This window comes from Malaclemys terrapin, chromosome 19 (genome assembly GCF_027887155.1).
Source record: "Malaclemys terrapin pileata isolate rMalTer1 chromosome 19, rMalTer1.hap1, whole genome shotgun sequence".
In the NCBI taxonomy this organism is placed as follows: domain Eukaryota; kingdom Metazoa; phylum Chordata; order Testudines; family Emydidae; genus Malaclemys; species Malaclemys terrapin.
In genome coordinates this window covers 8,836,944-8,854,350 of record NC_071523.1, presented here as the reverse complement: position 1 = coordinate 8,854,350, position 17,407 = coordinate 8,836,944, and the positions used below count along the sequence as shown (strand labels likewise).

Below are 17,407 nucleotides of genomic sequence, written 5' to 3'. Positions count from 1 at the left end.
CAGGGGGCAGCCCCTGTGCTCTGAGGTAGTTGAGCTGGTTTGGACAAGGCGTGCAGAGGGGATAGTCACATAGTTGATTTGTTTCTTCACGGGTGGGGGGGAGAGCAGCCACCTTGTCATTGATCTGCTGTAACTTTACAGGTGTTCTTTCTCCGATGGCTCTACTCCGCAATAGAGTATGTCTCGGACTGCTGGGATAGCGTATTTCATAATAACTGGTATGGAATCTGATTTATAATATCAATATAGCTCTTATTTTGTGTATAGCTGTAATAGCCCTCTGTCTTGCCTGAGGATAAATTCAAAAGCAGTGAAGCTGGACTTCGGCCTCATTTTCTGGGTAGCCAGTTGAGCTGTGAAGCTAAGGTCTGCCACTGGATTTTGTGCTACTGAAAACACACCGCTCCTGTTGGCAATAGTCCTGGCTTGGCTGTCTTGCTGTGCGGTTTTCATTAGCATTTAGGGTGTTTTAAAAACATTCTTCCATTTGTCTCCCTGCCTTTCGTTAGGAGATAGGAACAATGAGAGAGCTTCCGTTAAAGCCCTTCAAACAGGAGACAGTCTGTTCAAGGGAAATTATATGCTATTATCTGGGGTGAAAGGGAGCTGAAAACCTGAGGCAGAGGTTGACTGTAGGAACTCAGAACTAACTGCAAACCTTCTCTCTTAGGCGGGAAATGATGCCACTTCTGTCCCTGATCTTCTCAGCCCTCTTCATTCTCTTTGGCACTGTTATTGTTCAGGCTTTCAGGTGAGTACCTACCAGACCATCTGTTGGAGCCTTACAGATCAGATTTCAGCATCTCAGTTGAAACTTACCCTGTTTTAAAATGCTCCTTTGCAGCGACTCGAGCGATGAAAGAGACTCTCCTCTCCCCCAGAAAGAAGAACCCAATGAAAAGAATGAAAAGAATGACACGACCTTCAGCAAAGAGAACAGGTTTCCCCTGCTAACTCCTTCCTGCACTAGTCAGGCCTTCTCTGCACCTTCACTTTCCTGCTCAAGAGGCTTGGTGGGGCACAGTCTTGCTCCTACTGCCTTTCCCCCAGGCAGAGAGGGCAGTGGGTAGGTAGTAGGGAAGTAATGGAGCTGGTGTGAACATGGTGGTGTGAGTGACAGGCAGGCAGCATGTGAACAGCAGTGCATGGGTGAGTTTGGTGTAGCTGATATAAAGAGTGCACGGGGAATGGGCAGTCAGCGGAAAGCAACAAATTGAATATTTGGGACCAAAAGCCCCTTCAAGGTAGAGAACTGGAAAGTAGCTGTTACCTGAGCTGTGACTGAAATCTGTCAGACAAGGGAGCCACTGCTAAGTTCTTTGAACTAGCAACAGACTAGTGGCTGTACAGCCAACTTCTTTCCATCCACCCACCTTTCTCCATCTCTTACATTTAAAATCTATCCTCCTCCCACCATACAGTCACTTAGAAACCCACCTGTTTGCCTAGACAAATGCTTGTGGAGTGATGAAGGAGAAGAGACAATGATTTGCCAAAAAGTATCTAATCTTTAGCGGGCCAAAGATAAACTCCTTTAATAGGCTTTGGATAGAAGGCATAGGGGTTGTGAGTTTTCAGGGGTTCTGCACTGTGCCAGATTAGCCAACACATTGTGACATGGGTTTTGAGTGACTTTTCACTAAGTCACTCTTTCCTTATAGTGCCGAGGTGCATTTACTGTCCTTTGCTCCTTTTTCACTTGAATCATTCTCTCTGCCCAGCAGGATTCCCAAAAAGGGCTTTGTCGAAGTGACTGAGCTAACAGATGTTACCTATACTAGTAACCTGGTGCGCCTGAGGCCGGGTCACATGAATGTGGTTCTGATCCTTTCCAACCCCACCAAAACCAGTCTACTTCAGAAGTTTGCCCTGGAAGTCTACACATTCACAGGGTCAGTACGGAGTTCCTCTTTGGGCTTCTGCTATGCTCTTAATGGCCTGTGTAGTATCGCACAGTGAATAGGCTTGGGGTGTGTATTGTTGCATTGCTTCGTCATGTGTATACTTGCATGCTTGCTCCCAAGAACACCTTCACCTTCATGTGGGTGCTTGCACCTGTGAGAAGCCTTAAATGGGTAGCTGTTTGGTAGCCAACATTAAATGGGTTGGTGGGCTCAGTCCACTTTGTAATGGATGTATGTTCTCCGTACTGCCACTAGCGCAACTGGTAATCTCAGCGGAGAGGCCAAGGACTGGATGGGCCATGGAGCCTGAACTCTCCCTTCCAGGTCTCTCTACTGCCACTTATGCTATGCCTGTGTTCGGACAAATACAGGGCTTCACTTTCCAGGGCTGTAAGTCAGTCAAAATAGTTTGTGCAAAAACATAAAAAAATAAATTACTTCAACCCTCCTTCAGTTTCTAACCTTGATGTTTCCTGTGTGGTGTCTGGTCTGAACTGGAACACAGTCTAAATTGGTTCCCTCTCACTTCTCCCACAGGAGCAGCTGTCTTCATTTCTCCTTCCTGAGCCTCGATAAGCATAGAGAATGGCTGGAGTATTTGTTAGAATTTGCCCAGGATGCTGCCCCCATTCCAAATCAATACGATAAACATTTCCTGGAGCGCGACTACACCGGTTACGTCCTAGCTCTAAATGGCCACAAGAAATACTTCTGCCTCTTCAAGCCTCACAGATTGGGGGATGAAGGGGGAACCATGGGGTCCTGTGAGGATTATGACCCCTTGCTACATACAGGAGAAGCCCGAGGAAAATCCTCCTGCAGTCCAGGATCCAAACAAGCTAAAAACCAATTAAGCAAGTTGTCCTTATGGATGGAACGTCTCTTAGAAGGTTCCTTACAAAGGTTCTATATTCCATCCTGGCCTGCATTAGACTGAAGGGATTTAAAAGAGATTCTAACGCTACAAACTTTTTAAGATGACAACCATGGACAATTCTTTCCAGGAATAAACAGTCATGACAAATGGACAGTAGGTTTTAGATGAACTCTCCTAGGCCCAGTGAGTAGAAGTATCTTCCTTCATCTTTGACCTAGGAGTGAAAGATGAAACGTACTGACGTCCTCTGTACCAAATTGTTCTTGTATTTGAATGCTGTACTATCTAAGACAAAACCCAGTCTATTTTCCTTTAATGTCCTGCTCACCACATCGCCTCTGTCCGGTTTCTTGTTTTTTCTCAGTTGAAGAAAACCTATGAGTTCTTTGCAACGGTAACTCAGTTTGGACTGAATACAATGAACTTGTTACGTAGGTCAGGTCCCCTTCTCAATGCTTAGCTCACAGTGCATGGTGTGATACTGGGAGGACCCCACAGAATCTCCCCAGCCTCTGCAACTCTGAAAGGCCTCATACCAAGCATTCTTATTTATCAGCTTTCCCTGCGGTAAGTGATTTAGGAGTGTGGTTGGGGGTATCTCCCTTGTAGCAAACCGATAGCCGGTATTTACAGACGGTGGGGGCTCGTAGGCGATCTGCATGTTTCATGCTCCTTGTGTAATAGTTCCATGTGCAGCTTCACCGGCTAAGCCATAAGCAGGGAGGGAAGGGGATTAACACAGCCGTAAATACTGTAAAGATGTTGAGCCATTTAAATGTACATTGTTTTTCAGATGCCTTTTTGCTTCTGTCGATTTTTAGACTGTCTCTTAGAGCCATAACTTTACCCATGTCCTCAGATTGTAGGCGTAAGCTGCTATGAGCCAGTAGACATGTAAAAGAAAATGTCAATACCTGCTAGTGAATCAACTTGGACACCTTTCAAACAACAATGGTACATCTCTAGTACAATATCGACACTTCTTTGTATCAAGGAACTTAATTCTTTAATGATTGTATTTTTGAACTATGTTGCCCAAAAAGTGCTGTCATCGGATCGTCTGTTACATGTGGAACTAGTTTTGTTGTAGACAGACGTTTACAAGATGCTTAGTTTCAGCTTCTCTCGCTTTGTTTTTATCCTCAGCTCAAAGGTTTCTTAACATACAGGTTGCCCTTTTTTTTTTTTTCTTTCTTTAAACATATGGTTCAGTGTAAAACTGGAATGGTTCTAGGCTGTGGAGTTACTGTACTTAATTATATCAAATGGGCTCCCCTACCAGCCATTTGGCTTGCCCAGGGAGCTGGCTTTTTGTTAGTGACAAGTAGTCACAAGGAGCTGCTACCTGAACGTCCAGGTAAAAGGGAAAGGTTTCTTTTCAAAGCAGGGGACTGTAATCTTGTGACACTGCTACTTCCTTTTTTCTCTCTGTTAATCCGCGTAGACTCAGTCACTTTATCTGATGTTTGCTGTAAACTTAATAAACTTCTCCAAAGTGGCCTGGATAGGAATCTGAGGCTTCCACATGAGTAGGTCATGTTATGGTACATGATGGCCAAATCCTGCATGAGTTTTCCTCTGATTCAGGTTGAGATTTGGGCCTAGTCTTCACTTACTGGCTGGTCCGGCGGCACGCCATCGATGTTCTGGGATCAATTTATCGCGTCTGGTTAAGACGCGATAAATCGATCCCGGATCGATCCCGGAAGTGCTCTCAGTCGGCGCCGTTACTCCATCTCGCCGAGAGGAGTACGCGGCATCGATGGGGGGAGACTTCCTGCCGCGTCTGGACCGCGGTAAGTTCGGACTAAGGTACTTCGAATTCAGCTACGTTATTAACGTAGCTGAATTTGCGTACCTTAGTCCGATTTGGGGACTTAGTGGGGACCAGGCCTAACTCCTGAGTAGCATTCTGAACCTTAGTGTGAAGCACTCCTACAAGCAGGGGGGTTTACTTAAAAACCTCACTGCCTTCCCCTCTCTCCAACAGAGCAGCCCAGTACTATGGGTATATATTCCACCAAGTGAGCCACCCTCTGACCCAAACGAGATCTAGGACTATTCAAGCAACCTGATTGGCTGAACAGTCCTCAGAGCTTTATAACGGTGAGATAGTGGCCCACTGAATTGGTGACTTGCTGCATTCTGCTTGGCTTAAAGAACAGACGAGCTTCATCTAACAAAAGACCACTTGAACAATACTCATAATGCTCTTATATATAAGGGTACTGTCAGGTTAAAATATTAGACTTAACCGACCTTACCTATGTTACTTAAACCAATGGAGTTTAATCTGTAAAGTCCTATCTGCAGCATGAACCGTTTTGATTACTGAGCACAGGCTATGAGAAGGAAGGAGAGGAGTTTTCGTCTGAGGAGATATGTAGAAATAAAATGCTGAAAAACCCAGGCATTAGACTGTCCCTGAACTAACCTTAAGCAGCAGACTGACTTTTCTCTCTTTGTGCTGTTTCTGTTGAAGCCGGTGCTTTTGTTGGCTTGGGTAATGAAATGGCCTGGTTATTTTTTGTGTTTGTAGCCAGTTCTGCCTTTTGGGTCTTGCATGGCATAACACAGTGCTGTAAACCCCAGAGTTGGACACACTGCAGAAGAATCCAGATTTAAAAAGAAAACATTTGACCCTCTAAACACAGCTGAACAATGGAGCAGGTTAGGCCCAGGAGGAGGATTTACAAAAGCTGGCTGTTACTGTTTCTTCTGCTAGTCAGAAACTTTGGTGTCAAACTTTAGGTTTTTAAACGAAGGGCCCAAGTGTGCTGTGTAGAAGAAATTCCCCCCGTCCATATAGGTATTTCTGAAACCCTATATTGAGGCTCACGTGGGGTGTAGGCCTTGTGTTGGTTCTCTACAGAGGGGTGACTCTTACCCTGCGTATAAACACCTGTTGATGTGGGTCTTGTGGAGAGAGCACTCACAGTAATACACCCTCAGGCAATAGCCAACTGGGGGTGCTACAGATTCCATTCAGTCACTTATAAAAGTGAACGTAGAACAAAGTTGCAGGAGATCAAACCAGCTCACTTGTAAAAGTACATGATTTTTTATTAGTACATTGTATTTTTAGGGAGAAACTACGCTTTCTTGGGCTCAGGCACACCCCAACCGTTCTGAATTCATCTGTTCAGCAAGGGTAGCACTGCTCTGATACCCAGCTAGTTACGTTATTCATTTGGTGCAGAAGACCAGTCACAGGACCTCTCAGCTGCTTGGAATTGAATGTCTCTGCTTTCCCTCCACCCTTTTAAGATGCTGCAAGACCATTAACCTGGGATAATTTTTTGTCCTGCTGCCCTCACTATTGCCCTTTGGTTTGTTTCATAGTGAAGGAAATGGACTTGGCCATTCTCAGTTTGTGCGTGATCCTTTCTTGAGCTAAGAGCAAGGAAGTTTTCAGTGCTAATGCACTGCTCTGCGAGAAACCGAAATACAAGCTTTTTTAAAGTAAAACTCCTAGAAGCTGAAGCAAAACATCTTTACAACACAGGGAAATGTAGCCTAGAGTCCAAATACTGTACCTGACCTTTCCCCTTGACTGAGTGTGGTACAGAGCAGCCTTGCAGTGATGGCTGACATATATATGGTCAGTAAAAGCTTGCCAGGAACTAATACAATAAGGCAGCCTGGGAGATTGGATTGAAAAGCAGGTAAATATTTTGCACTTTTGATACTCTTAGAGGGGGGGAAATAATTTATTGGGCAAATGTCTTTTTTTTAATTTTTGTTTTTGTATTTGTGAACAGGCACTGATAATGTCATTTTGTTTTAAGATTATTACAGATCCGCAACTGAAATAAACTATTTTAATGTGAGACGATGAGGTGGCCTTGCATTTTAATCTACAAATTGACAATGCGGTGTGGCGTACGTGAGTTAATTGCAAAAGTTCGATGGCTGTTAACTGCTCGTAATTTAGCAAATGCAAGGGGCTAGTTATCTCCACTCAGGCAACAGGGCTGCTTAACCAAGGACAACAGTTTCCAAAAACTGCCCTGCAGTTTAGTCAAAGTTTCTGTTGGCCTCCTGAAGACTGACAGCTATGGGACCTGGGAAAATCATGTATAAATGGGATTTAGGAACGTCCCATCGCTGAAATGGAGAACTCAGTGCCTTGGCATAAGTCATCTCGTAATGTAGCGCTTGGAGCTAGTGCCAGTTTGGATCCATTGCATAAAGAGGCCAGAAGAACTTCTATTCTATTCCATGCCCATGGAAGGGAGCCAGAATGTTACATTATGTCTGTATATTGCTCCCCTCCTAGGTTTATTTTTAGTGGAAAAAAATCTTTACTAGGCACTTCCAAAAGAAACCCCCATTTTAGATCATAGCTGCCAGTTTTTATATTGAAAGAATTCAAGCTGCCATTGCTGGATCCATGTGCTGCTAAGCCATATTACTACAGCAACGTGAACAGTAATCCTGCCCCCCCCCCCAATTCCAGCATCTCTGCTAGCTGCTGCTTATAGCATCCGAGGAGTTTGAAATGTCTTTGTCTGGTGAGGACTGGTTTTTATTCTCTACCACAAAGCTGAGCTTTCCCTCGCCCCTTCTCTAACTGCAGAGAGCGATGGAGGGCAGACATTTAAAAGCAAAATCTGACTGGGTTGTTCCATTCAGGCTTCTTTCCCCATTCATATTGTGTCGAAGTATTTGTGCGGAAAGGCTGTGACTATTGAACTCATTGTGTAGGTGAAGAGATAGTGGTCGTGACTTGATTTGCATAAGCTGGAGCCCGCCCTACACGGCTTTAAATCGTTCTGACTCGCGGGAGTGCGCACAGCATTTCAAACAGCAGATTTGCTCCCATGAGGGCGGTGTTACCTACAAACAAAGAAAAAAAAACATGATATCCAATGGCTTCCAATTGAAGAAAGTCCTTACTACAAGGAGTTATTTTCCAACTCTTCCTCTGACACCAAGGCCCCAATCCTGTATTTGACTCTATGTTGGCAGAGTCCACGAAGTGCTCCTGCAAAAGTTCACTTGCCTGACTGAGACTGGACGCTTAAAAGCCATATACTAGTGAAAAGCTGTCTGTGCTGGTAAACTACAAATGTAGTTATGCTGAATGCCTTAGTTCTACCAAACTGACTGCTTGTCTTCAAATGGAATCTCTACCCCAACCCCAGGAAATAAATTAGAGTAACTAATAGTCAACAGCTGAAACAATACACAAGTAACTTATTTCTTAGTCACACAAGTTTCATTAGCTCAGTACACTAAGGCTGTATCTAAAGTGCCAAAACACAGAGCCCGCCCCCTAATTCACAACTGGTCCTACTTTCTTAGGGAGTGCCTTGGTGGAAAGCTGTAGTCTTTACCATTGTACAAGGGAAGAGAACACACTCGGTCCTGTCCGTACGATCACTCTCCTTTGCTACACTGTTGGAGCAACACCAGTGGTGAAATGCACAGCCGACTTTTGCCAGCATAAATGCAACCTAAGACTCCATGTCTGCCATTTTATGTGTATAGCTCACACTGAAATCAATCTAAAGGCAGAGTGGCCCAAGGACAGGACCTTCCAGTGTTGTTATATCTCTACAGATCTCCAAGAACCAGATACGGTGTTTGGTTTGCCTTTTGTTTTGTTTGTAAAGCAAGCACTTCTCCCCCTGCATGAACCCGGCTGTGTGTATATACATAAGACCACGTCAATTCCATTTGTAGCACAGGGTGTTCTGCTAAAAAGTGACAGCTGTGCCTTTGGAGTAGATGAGTCTAATGCAGGCATCATCTTATAGGATGTGCTTTGCCTACCACCATTTCTGAATGTAATTGGTTCAAACAGTGGTTTTTCTAAATTAAATTAGTTTTAAGTATTGTTTTTTCTTTCTTGCTATTGAAGCATGGAGTTGCCTCTGTCACCAAGGGCAGGACCAATGTCTCTTTGCATTCACCTGGCTGCCACAGCAGTATAGAGGAAGCATTGCTTAGTGGTTAAAGCGCTGGACTTTCACTCCAGAAATCTGGCTTTTATTTACGGCCTCCACCAGGAAGTTTGGTGCGTGAGCTGTGACAGGTCCTGTCACCTCCCTGTACCTCAGTTTCCCCCATCTGAAAAGGGAGCTACAAGGGGACCAAGTGGATCAGATCATTAGTGGTTGAGGTGCTTGTACTGAAGGTGCTATAGAACTACAGAACGGAAGTACAGATTTACACAAACACGGCAGTTCATTCACAAGTGCTCCTTACCTTCCAGCTGTTTAGAGGACTGAGCTGAGTTTTGACTAATGCTGAGGAATCCATATCTTGGTTATACAAGAGCTGTGGCCTCTCTTGTTTACACAGCACTATTGGTCCCCGACATACTAATGGTAACACACTCGAGCATATCCTGAAATAATTGTTGCTAGATTTCTAAGGACTATTCTGCATTTTCTTAAATATTCTCCTGCAACATGCTGTTTGAATTGTCTAGAATACACAGAATAGAAATAGCTGACTATAAATAATTCCGACAGCCATCACTATGTTCTCTAGGGATGCACAAACTGTCCAGGACCAAATATCTGTCGATTTGCTTTGAACTCTATAGACAGCATCCAGTCAGTGGCGGCTCCAGGCACTAGCGCTCCAAGCGCGTGCCTGGGGCGGCAAGCCGCGAGAGGGGCCCTGCCGGTCCCTGCGAGGGCGGCAGTCAGGCAGCCCTTGCCAGCGCGCCTGCGGGAGGTCCGCCAGTCCCGCAGATTCGGCGGCAATTCAGCAGCCGGTACACCGAATCCGCGGGACCGGGGACCTCCCGCAGGCAAGCCGCCGAATCCGCGGGACCGGGGACCTCCCGCAGGCAAGCCGCCGAATCCGTGGGACTGGGGACCACCCGCAGGCATGCTGCCGAATCCACGGGACCGGGAACCTCCCGCAGGCAAGCCGCCGAATCCGCGGGACTGGGGACCTACCGCGGGACTGGGGACCTCCCGCAGGCAAGCCGCTGAATCCGTGGGACTGGGGACCACCCGCAGGCATGCCGCCGAATCTGCGAGACCGGGGACTTCCCGCAGGCGCGCCGCCGAATGCAGTCCGCCTGCCGTGCTTGGGGCAGCAGAAAAGTTAGAGCCTCCCCTGCGTCCAGTGCCCACAACTAAACAGGACCCAATCGACTACTGACAAACATTGGATGTGGCAGTTCTCTACGTTTGCTTTATTGTCCCAAATATTTCCTTTGACTCACCAGAAGCATCATAGATTGGTGCAACTTCAACAAGGTCGCCTCCCACTATATTCAGTCCTTTGCACCCACGAATGATCTCCAAAGCCTAGTGATGGGAATAAAGGGCTAGTTACTAGGTACCCGAATTGTTAACTCTGAAAACATTCTATATATTTAAATAGCCGAGGGGGTGTTTTGGTTTTTAAACACAGCTGACATGAAATCTGTGACGTTTCAGTCCGTACAATTCCCATCCACGATCACTGCTGGAACCTGGTGCTCTTTGTTTGTTATATGCTGAACTGGAGTGAGTGGAAAGCAGAGGATTAGAGGTATAAATACTGAGACACCATCAAACTGTACATCACTTCAGTCTCCCTTAGCAGTGGCTATTCCTAGAATAGAAGGGTAAACTCCAGTCTCTCTCTATATTATAGGCAGGACACAAGAGGAGTTCTCAATGATTTCAGTCCCCAATATGCCAGTTTTCTTGTTTAAAGACTTCTAAATCCCATGTAGATCCTTGACCCTTAGATTTCGAGAGGGCGGACAGTGTAAGCCCTGGGACTTCCTTTAAAAGGAGCCAGATTTTCCCTGCATCCACTCTGCACATTCAGAAATAGAGTCTGAGCATCTCCTTACCTGAGCAGGTGTGAGACCAGCGATTTCAGGTGTCCCTGTGCCAGGGGCGTATGCAGGGTCTAATCCATCAATATCAAAGCTGATGTAAATGGGCTTGGCTCCCATCTGCTTTCTCACCTCCCCCATCAGTGGGACCAATGACTTCAGCCAGCAGTCTTCAGCCAGGACGACACGGAAACCCTGTTGGAGGAAGGGGGAAAAAAGTTGGGCTTCCACTGCCTGCTACACGCTGCTGGGGAAAGGACCCGGGTGGAGAGAGCAGTGGTCCAGTGTAACGTTTGTGCAAACAGCTCAACTGGTCAAAGCAAGTGTCTTCTGGTGCGTCCAGCCATTCTGCAGTCTCGCATTTGCTCCCTCTGCCATTACGCCCCCCACGTAGGACAGACTATGGTCTCCACCTGCCCTGCCAAGTAGCGCTTTTTCCACAGGTGAAGCTGTTCAAGGGCACGTGCGGCTGGAAACAGCACCGGCAAAGGAGCAATGAGGGGGCAGGGGAGCCTTTCCCTTGCCGCCTGGTGCAAAAGGAGCAGGAGGGGACAATAACCGAAAAGAATGGCAGTGGGTGGTTTTTTTCCTGCCTTACGCATCTTAGTTGCAGGGATTGGAGTGGGAGAAGCGTTCCATGCAACGGCGTCAGTTAATGAACGATATCATCTTGCACCTTTTGTCTGAGGCTCTCAAAAGACGTCACAGACACTCAGCAAGTCTCACAACAGCCGTCTCAGGAAGAAGAGGGACATATTGTTATTCCCAGCACTGAAATCAATGGCCATTTGGCCCTGTCTGCACAGGCAGGGCCCGGCGGAGAGTAGAGAAGGTTTTGGCGATGGTATACACTACCTGGTCCCGGCAGTATTTGTAGGGATCCGGGGTGTAGGACGAGCCTCTGATTCCGATCTGAACCACGCGTTTGCAATCCAGGAGCCCCTCCTCCACGCAGCGTCGGAATGGCGTCCCATGATAGATCTTCTCCCCCAGCGCTGTGTCTCCTGTGTCGGTATGAGCATCCACGTGAACCAGTCCCACGGGACCATGCCTAATTGGGACAGGGCAGGTACAAACACGGCCTTAACTCCAGGTGCTTACAATATTTCTGACCTTGTTCAATCCTCCAGCATAAAATCTTGGATTCTTCACAGTGATCGAGATCTAAACTCCAAACAGATCATACAATTGACTTGTCCAGGTCTTCTTCCCACCCTCCATTCCTATGGCTTCAGACCTCTCAGCAGGCAGCTTACTAGTCCGCAGGTTCAGGAAGGCAATAAGCACATGATCTCTCACCAATTAACTCTAAGGCAAAGCTCACCAGAGACAGAGTGCGGACACAAGATGCCAGCTGGGATCAGCACAAACAGGCTCTGGATAAGTGAGAGGAGCAAAGAGGAAGATTGTCAGCATCTAGCTATTGATTGACAGATACTGCTGCAGCCTGAATCGCATGACTCTCCAACCCTGTCTGATTACATGAACCCTAGAATCCCAAATGTCTGAGGAGCCATTTGAAAGATATGAAGAACAGTAGGAAGCTAATATGGCTCCATCAGGAGCTCTTTAATGACCTGAAAATTAAAAAAGGAAGCCTACAAAAACATGGAAACCAGACAAATTGCTGATGATGAGTATAAAAGAATAGCACAAGCATGTAGGGAGAAAATCAGAAAGACAGGCACAAAGTGAGTTACACCTACCAAGCGACATAAAAGGCAATAAGAAGAGGTTCTATGAATACATGGGTAGGCTGAGAAAGACAAAGGAAAGTGTAGGTCCTCCAGTGAGCAGAGAAGGAGAGCTAAAAACTGACCACATTAAGAAGCTGTGTAATGCCTGAATACAACTGTCTTCACTAAAAAGGTAAATTGTGACCCACTACTTAACAGAATTAATGTTAAGAAGAAGAGGGAAGGAATGCAAGCCAAAATAGAAGAAGAACAAGTTAAAGAATAGTTCTTTAAATGAGATGTATTTAAGTCAGGAGAGCCTGATGCGATTCATTTTAGGGTACTTAAGGGGAACTAGCTGGAGCAATCTCAGAACTGTTCCTGATTACGTTTGAGAAGCCAGGGAGGGCAAGTAAGGTCCCTAGGGTGACCAGATGTCCCGATTTTATAGGGACAGTCCCAATTTTGGGGCTTTTTCTTATATAGGCGGGGACTCGGGGAATTATAGACCAGTCAGACTAACTTCTATCACCACAAGGTATCAGCTTTTTAAACATGCGCCATTTTCAGATTTTAAACTTACTTTTCTGCCACTGCCTGCAGGATCGGGTATGTTATTGTGTGATCGCCACCTGCAACGGGACAGGGAACAGAGAACATGCTATGTCATAAGAACAGACCAGCATTGATCAGTAGCAAACTACATTCATATTGCACCTCACCTCTCATAGGGGAACATACCAGCACTTCACAAAGAGAGAGATCATCCTTTAGAAGTAACAGCCTTTATTCATCTAATTACCTTCCCTGCAGCTTTAAATGGGTGGCAGATGGTATTAAAAGGGGCAGCTTCTCTTATTAAAAGATCTCAAAAATCCAGCCAGCTGTCATTCTCTTGCTGCAGCTGGTACTCAAGGCCAGCTTCTGAATGCAGATACCTGGTATGCAGATGTATATCCAGGAGTCACTTCATCCCCTATTTGCAGCCGCCTCTGGGGTGTCTCACAGCTGGGTCTTAACAATCAACAGCAATGCTACACAACGGCTGAGGAGCAGAACAACACCATGAGCCATTGAAATTTCAATGGGAATTTGGGAAGGTTGAATGTTATTACCCAAACTGGAATCGAGTCAGGATACAGACACTTATCTCTTGCAAAAAGTGGCATGGGATCTTTGATGAGCACAAGCAGTCTGGAACTCTGTTGTAAGTTTTATCTGAACGATGGCACCTCCAGAACCATACGGGGGTGTCTGGCTCCATACTGACTCAGAGGGAAGAGCACCACCTAGTGTCACCAGCACCATGGGGGTTTCTTACGAGGTCTCCTTTCCAGCTACTTTCTGATGTGGGCCCAACACTGCTTAGCTGTGAGCGCTGAAGAGCTCCCCGTAAAAAGTGATAGAGCTCCAGTTAATAAAGAAAAACCTGACAGTTCCTGGTTGCGATATCCCACCTCTTACTTTGGTAAAAGGCTATGGCGTGAGATCTGCGAGTGACTGGATTTCACTAGTGCTACAGCAGCAATTTGAAGTGAGGGATCCTAGCTTTGTGTTATAAATACAGGCATCACATATTCCTAAATATGGACTCAGGACATCTGAGTAAACTGACACTGATTTGTAATCCAAGCCCTCACTCTATATGTTCACAACAGTGAAGTGAGTTTCAGATTGCAAGGTCATAGGTGCCCTAGGGTTAAACAGTAATTGCATGTGTGCACACACCAATACAAGTCCAAATCGCTTTCTGCCATGTAACTAATACACTGCATAAGGTTTGATTCAATTTAAAACCCTAAACACTTTTGTTATGGGCATATGAAACTCTCATTTCAGGTCCTACTGAACAGGTTAACAAAATACATTTATGATCATATTCAGCTGTTTAGTGTTAATTTGCGTTCAGTGGAGAACAATGAAACAGCATCTTCTCTAACCTCAGTTATTCATTTTTGACACAGCATAAGAGCATCGTCCAGTCCAGGCATCATGGATGATATGGCAATCACAGTCCCTGATTTAACACAGAGTCCTGGGCAAAGGTTAGATTTATTATGCACCTTTTACGGTGCTCTGTTAGTTCTGATTAAATTATGCTGGCAGAAGAGGGCACGCTGCAGTAGAAGAATGTAACTACTTTGTCTCCGTTAAAGGAACATTGCAGCAAGGTACATTAAACCACGCCAGCCAGAAAAGGAGCCCAACTCTGGCCTGGAATTTAACACATATAAAAGGTAAATGAATTTCCAAAAAAACTTTTCTATTCTCACATTAGAAGAATATTCCTTTATTCCTTATTCAGAAACTTTTTTTTTTCTAGAAAGGCAGCATTTCAGGATACAACCTTCCGTCATATCGGGAGCAAACTTGCATTGTTGTTGGTTTGATTAGCTACCCACCTTCACAACCAGGTGTTATGGAGAGTGGGACAGGAGTCAGGACTCCTGGGTTCTACTCACAGCTCTGCCACGAGTTAATGGCTGAGCTTGGGGCAGTCATTTAGGACAGTGGCTCTCAACCTTTCCAGACTACTGTCCCCCTTTCAGGAGTCTGATTTGTCTTGCGTCCCCGCACGGCTCACCTCACTTAAAAACTGCTTGATTACAAAATCGGACATAAAAATACAAAAGTGTCACGGCCAATGTTCCCTCTAATTTTTTACATCCATGGGCGGAATGAATTTTGTTATGTGCACCAATATGGAGGGGATGTGTGGCGGGGGTGGGGCCGAGGGGTTCGGAGTGTGGGAGGGGGCTCAGGGCTGGGGCAGAGGGTTGGAGTGTGGGGGGTGAGGGCTCTGGCTAGGGCTGTGGGCTCTGGGGTGCGGTTGGGGATGAGGGGTTTGGGGTGCAGGCTGCCCCAGGGCTGCGGCGGAGAGAGAGGCGCCTCTCCCCGAGCCCCGGCACTGAACCAGCAGCAGCAAAGGTCTGGGAGCAGCTGAAGGAGACTGAATTATCTCAGTGAGGAGGAGGAGAGAGTAGCTCTCTTGCACTCTCAAGACCCTGTTAATAAATTAGTCTGTATCCATTGCAGTGTATGGGGCAGAAGGGGGGAGGCGGCTTTAATAGATCCTGCTATTCTTCCGGGTGCCCACATAATAACTGGTGTTTTAACAGCAAAGCATGAGATTGGGCCCAGCCCTGGGTTCTTACCCAGCGTGAGGGGAATGCAGCCGGCTGCCACAATCTTCTGATAGGCTTCTCGGATTTGCCTGCAGCTGTCCTGCAGGTTGTAGAGGTTCACGTTCACATCACCAATGTCAGCAACCACGAGGGAATGGAAAGGTGCTGCCCCAGTGCTGGGGTTATACGTCCTCACCATGCACGACTCGGCTCGAATCTGGCGAGGGCCGAACCTGGAAGGAAAGAATCCCACACTTCGTTATCTGGGATGGTTCAAGGAGGAAACGTCCATAGAACCCGGGGATTCTGAACACGTGGCTGGTTAGGCACACACTCCTCCTAGACACTTAGGAGTTGAAGGTTGGGAAGACCATTGGGGCAAATGTTTTAAGTGGGACTATTATATTGTGGTTGTGATTGTCTACGTCCGATGCATAATGAGTATGGCCTAATGGCTTCAACAGACAGGTCATCTGTAGATCCAGGCAGAGAGCTTACTGCAAATCAAGTGTATGCAAAGATTTTCACATGCAACTATGGAGCCTGCCATAGCCCCACTGCGTGCCGCTGCCATCCCAGAGCCGCTCAAAGTAAGCGGCGCTGGGCTGGAGCCTGAACTCCTGCCACACCCTGCACCCCACCTGCACTCCAACCCCCCTTTCCTGATCCCCTTGCCACACCCCTCCTGCACCCCAACCCCCTGCCCTGAGCCCCCTGCCATACCCCGCACCCCTTCTGCACCCCAACCCCCTGCCGCACTCTGCACCCCTCTTGCACTCCATCCCCTTGCCCTGAGCCCCTTCCCTATACACTGCACCCCCTCCCCCTGCCCCAGCCCTACATTCATGGCCCTGCATACAATTTCCCCTCCCAGATGGGGAGTTCATGGCCCTAGTGCCAAAAAGTTTGCCCACCCCTGATCTAGACAGGTAAATCCACATTCCTTTGTCTAAGGCAAGTTGGTGTATCAACTTTGTCCACAACATAGTATAGGAACATATTTTCAGCACCCACACATAACCCTATGCAACCCCCATACATACATCACACTGATATTCATGGCCAGCATGTCACCAGTTTTCATAAAAGACTTTACTCAATGTGCTTTTATAGCACAATAATATTAGATTACATCAGGTGATACAACTGCAAATTCTTTGGGGTTCAGACCCCTGTTCTCCCCCTGGGTGTCTGGACCCTGATTGTCACATTACAAAATCACTCTGACAACTGGCCCCTTCACAGGGCTAAATGGTACCAAGAACAAACCACCCTCTCCTGCTTTTGCTTGGTCCTTGCAGGACAGGGCCGAGGCAGACTGGCAGGGCAGTACAGGGAAACCTGGCATGCTGCCATGTCTGTTCCCTGGAATAAAAAGAGGGAACCACACTACCAGATAGTCAGTCCCGCATCTTTCACCGGCACTGACTCCCCTGGGATTTTTCTTGAATAGTCACTAGACAGCAAGTGCCCCTATCCCATGGGCTGTGGCTTCCCCCTCCTCAGATCTTAGCCTAACCGCTGCCCCTTACCTTGCGCCAGGACGGTTGGAGGTTCCCGTGTCGAGGGGCACCCCAACAAAAGCAGCATCTAGTCCCTCTGGTGAAGTCTGAACGGGCAGCTTCATCATGGAGCAGACCCCCACGGGCCTGGCTACGGACTGAGCACTGTGAGGCAGATTGAAGCTGGAACCAGCGAGAAAACGGCGAGGGGCACCGTGCCCAGCGAGCAGGCTCTGCGAGCCCCCACGATGGGAGCCGGCTGCACCGGGGTGAGCTGTGGGCCCCACACACAGGCTAGCTCTGGGGTGGCTCAGCAAAGGTGGCTGGAGCTTGGCTGCCAGGAAAGTTGCTGAGAACTTCCAAGGGCAGAGTCGCTCCTTGTAGAGTATTCTCCGGAGCAGCTGGCTGCCACGCAGGAAGAGGGGCTCCATCCCGCACCCCCTGCTTAGCCCTCCTCCCCCAGCACAGCACACACGGCCACAGCTGGCCCTGCAGGTTCAAAGCAGAGAGTGGCTGGGGTAGCAGAGA

General features: G+C 47.2%; 2 protein-coding genes across 3 annotated transcripts in view; one reads left to right on the top strand and one right to left on the bottom strand.

Moving 5' to 3' along the window:
• DNAJC16 (DnaJ heat shock protein family (Hsp40) member C16) overlaps positions 1-6,611 on the top strand; it is an 18,748-nt gene extending 12,137 nt beyond the window's left edge. Inside the window, exons 11-15 of one of the 2 annotated variants that reach the window (XM_054008860.1) lie at positions 142-218; positions 671-751; positions 845-940; positions 1,725-1,892; positions 2,442-6,611. In XM_054008860.1, the coding sequence (XP_053864835.1) occupies positions 142-218; positions 671-751; positions 845-940; positions 1,725-1,892; positions 2,442-2,841 (822 nt within the window). In that variant the 3' untranslated portion in view covers positions 2,842-6,611. Of the gene's footprint in view, positions 1-141; positions 219-670; positions 752-844; positions 941-1,721; positions 1,893-2,441 lie in introns of both variants that reach the window. The other variant, XM_054008859.1, reaches the window with a different exon arrangement.
• On the bottom strand, positions 5,820-17,407 carry AGMAT (agmatinase). Its single transcript, XM_054008863.1, has 7 exons — positions 16,910-17,407; positions 15,408-15,610; positions 12,836-12,884; positions 11,432-11,627; positions 10,592-10,771; positions 9,971-10,055; positions 5,820-7,620 (listed from the first exon to the last, which is right to left on the bottom strand). The coding sequence occupies exons 1-7, from the start codon at positions 17,308-17,310 to the stop codon at positions 7,547-7,549; spliced, it is 1,188 nt and encodes a 395-aa protein (XP_053864838.1). The 5' UTR covers positions 17,311-17,407; the 3' UTR covers positions 5,820-7,546.

Bases quoted from the DNA above. Each gene is read 5' to 3' on its own strand.
- AGMAT (XM_054008863.1), bottom strand. From the start codon at position 17,310: ATGGAGCCCCTCTTCCTGCGTGGCAGCCAGCTGCTCCGGAGAATACTC. The intron at 10,772-11,431 runs GTAGTGTATACC...TTCCTCCAACAG, and splicing joins ACAAATACTGCCGGGACCAG to GGTTTCCGTGTCGTCCTGGC. The intron at 7,621-9,970 runs GTGAGTCAAAGG...CTTTGTTTGTAG, and splicing joins ACCAATCTATGATGCTTCTG to GTAACACCGCCCTCATGGGA.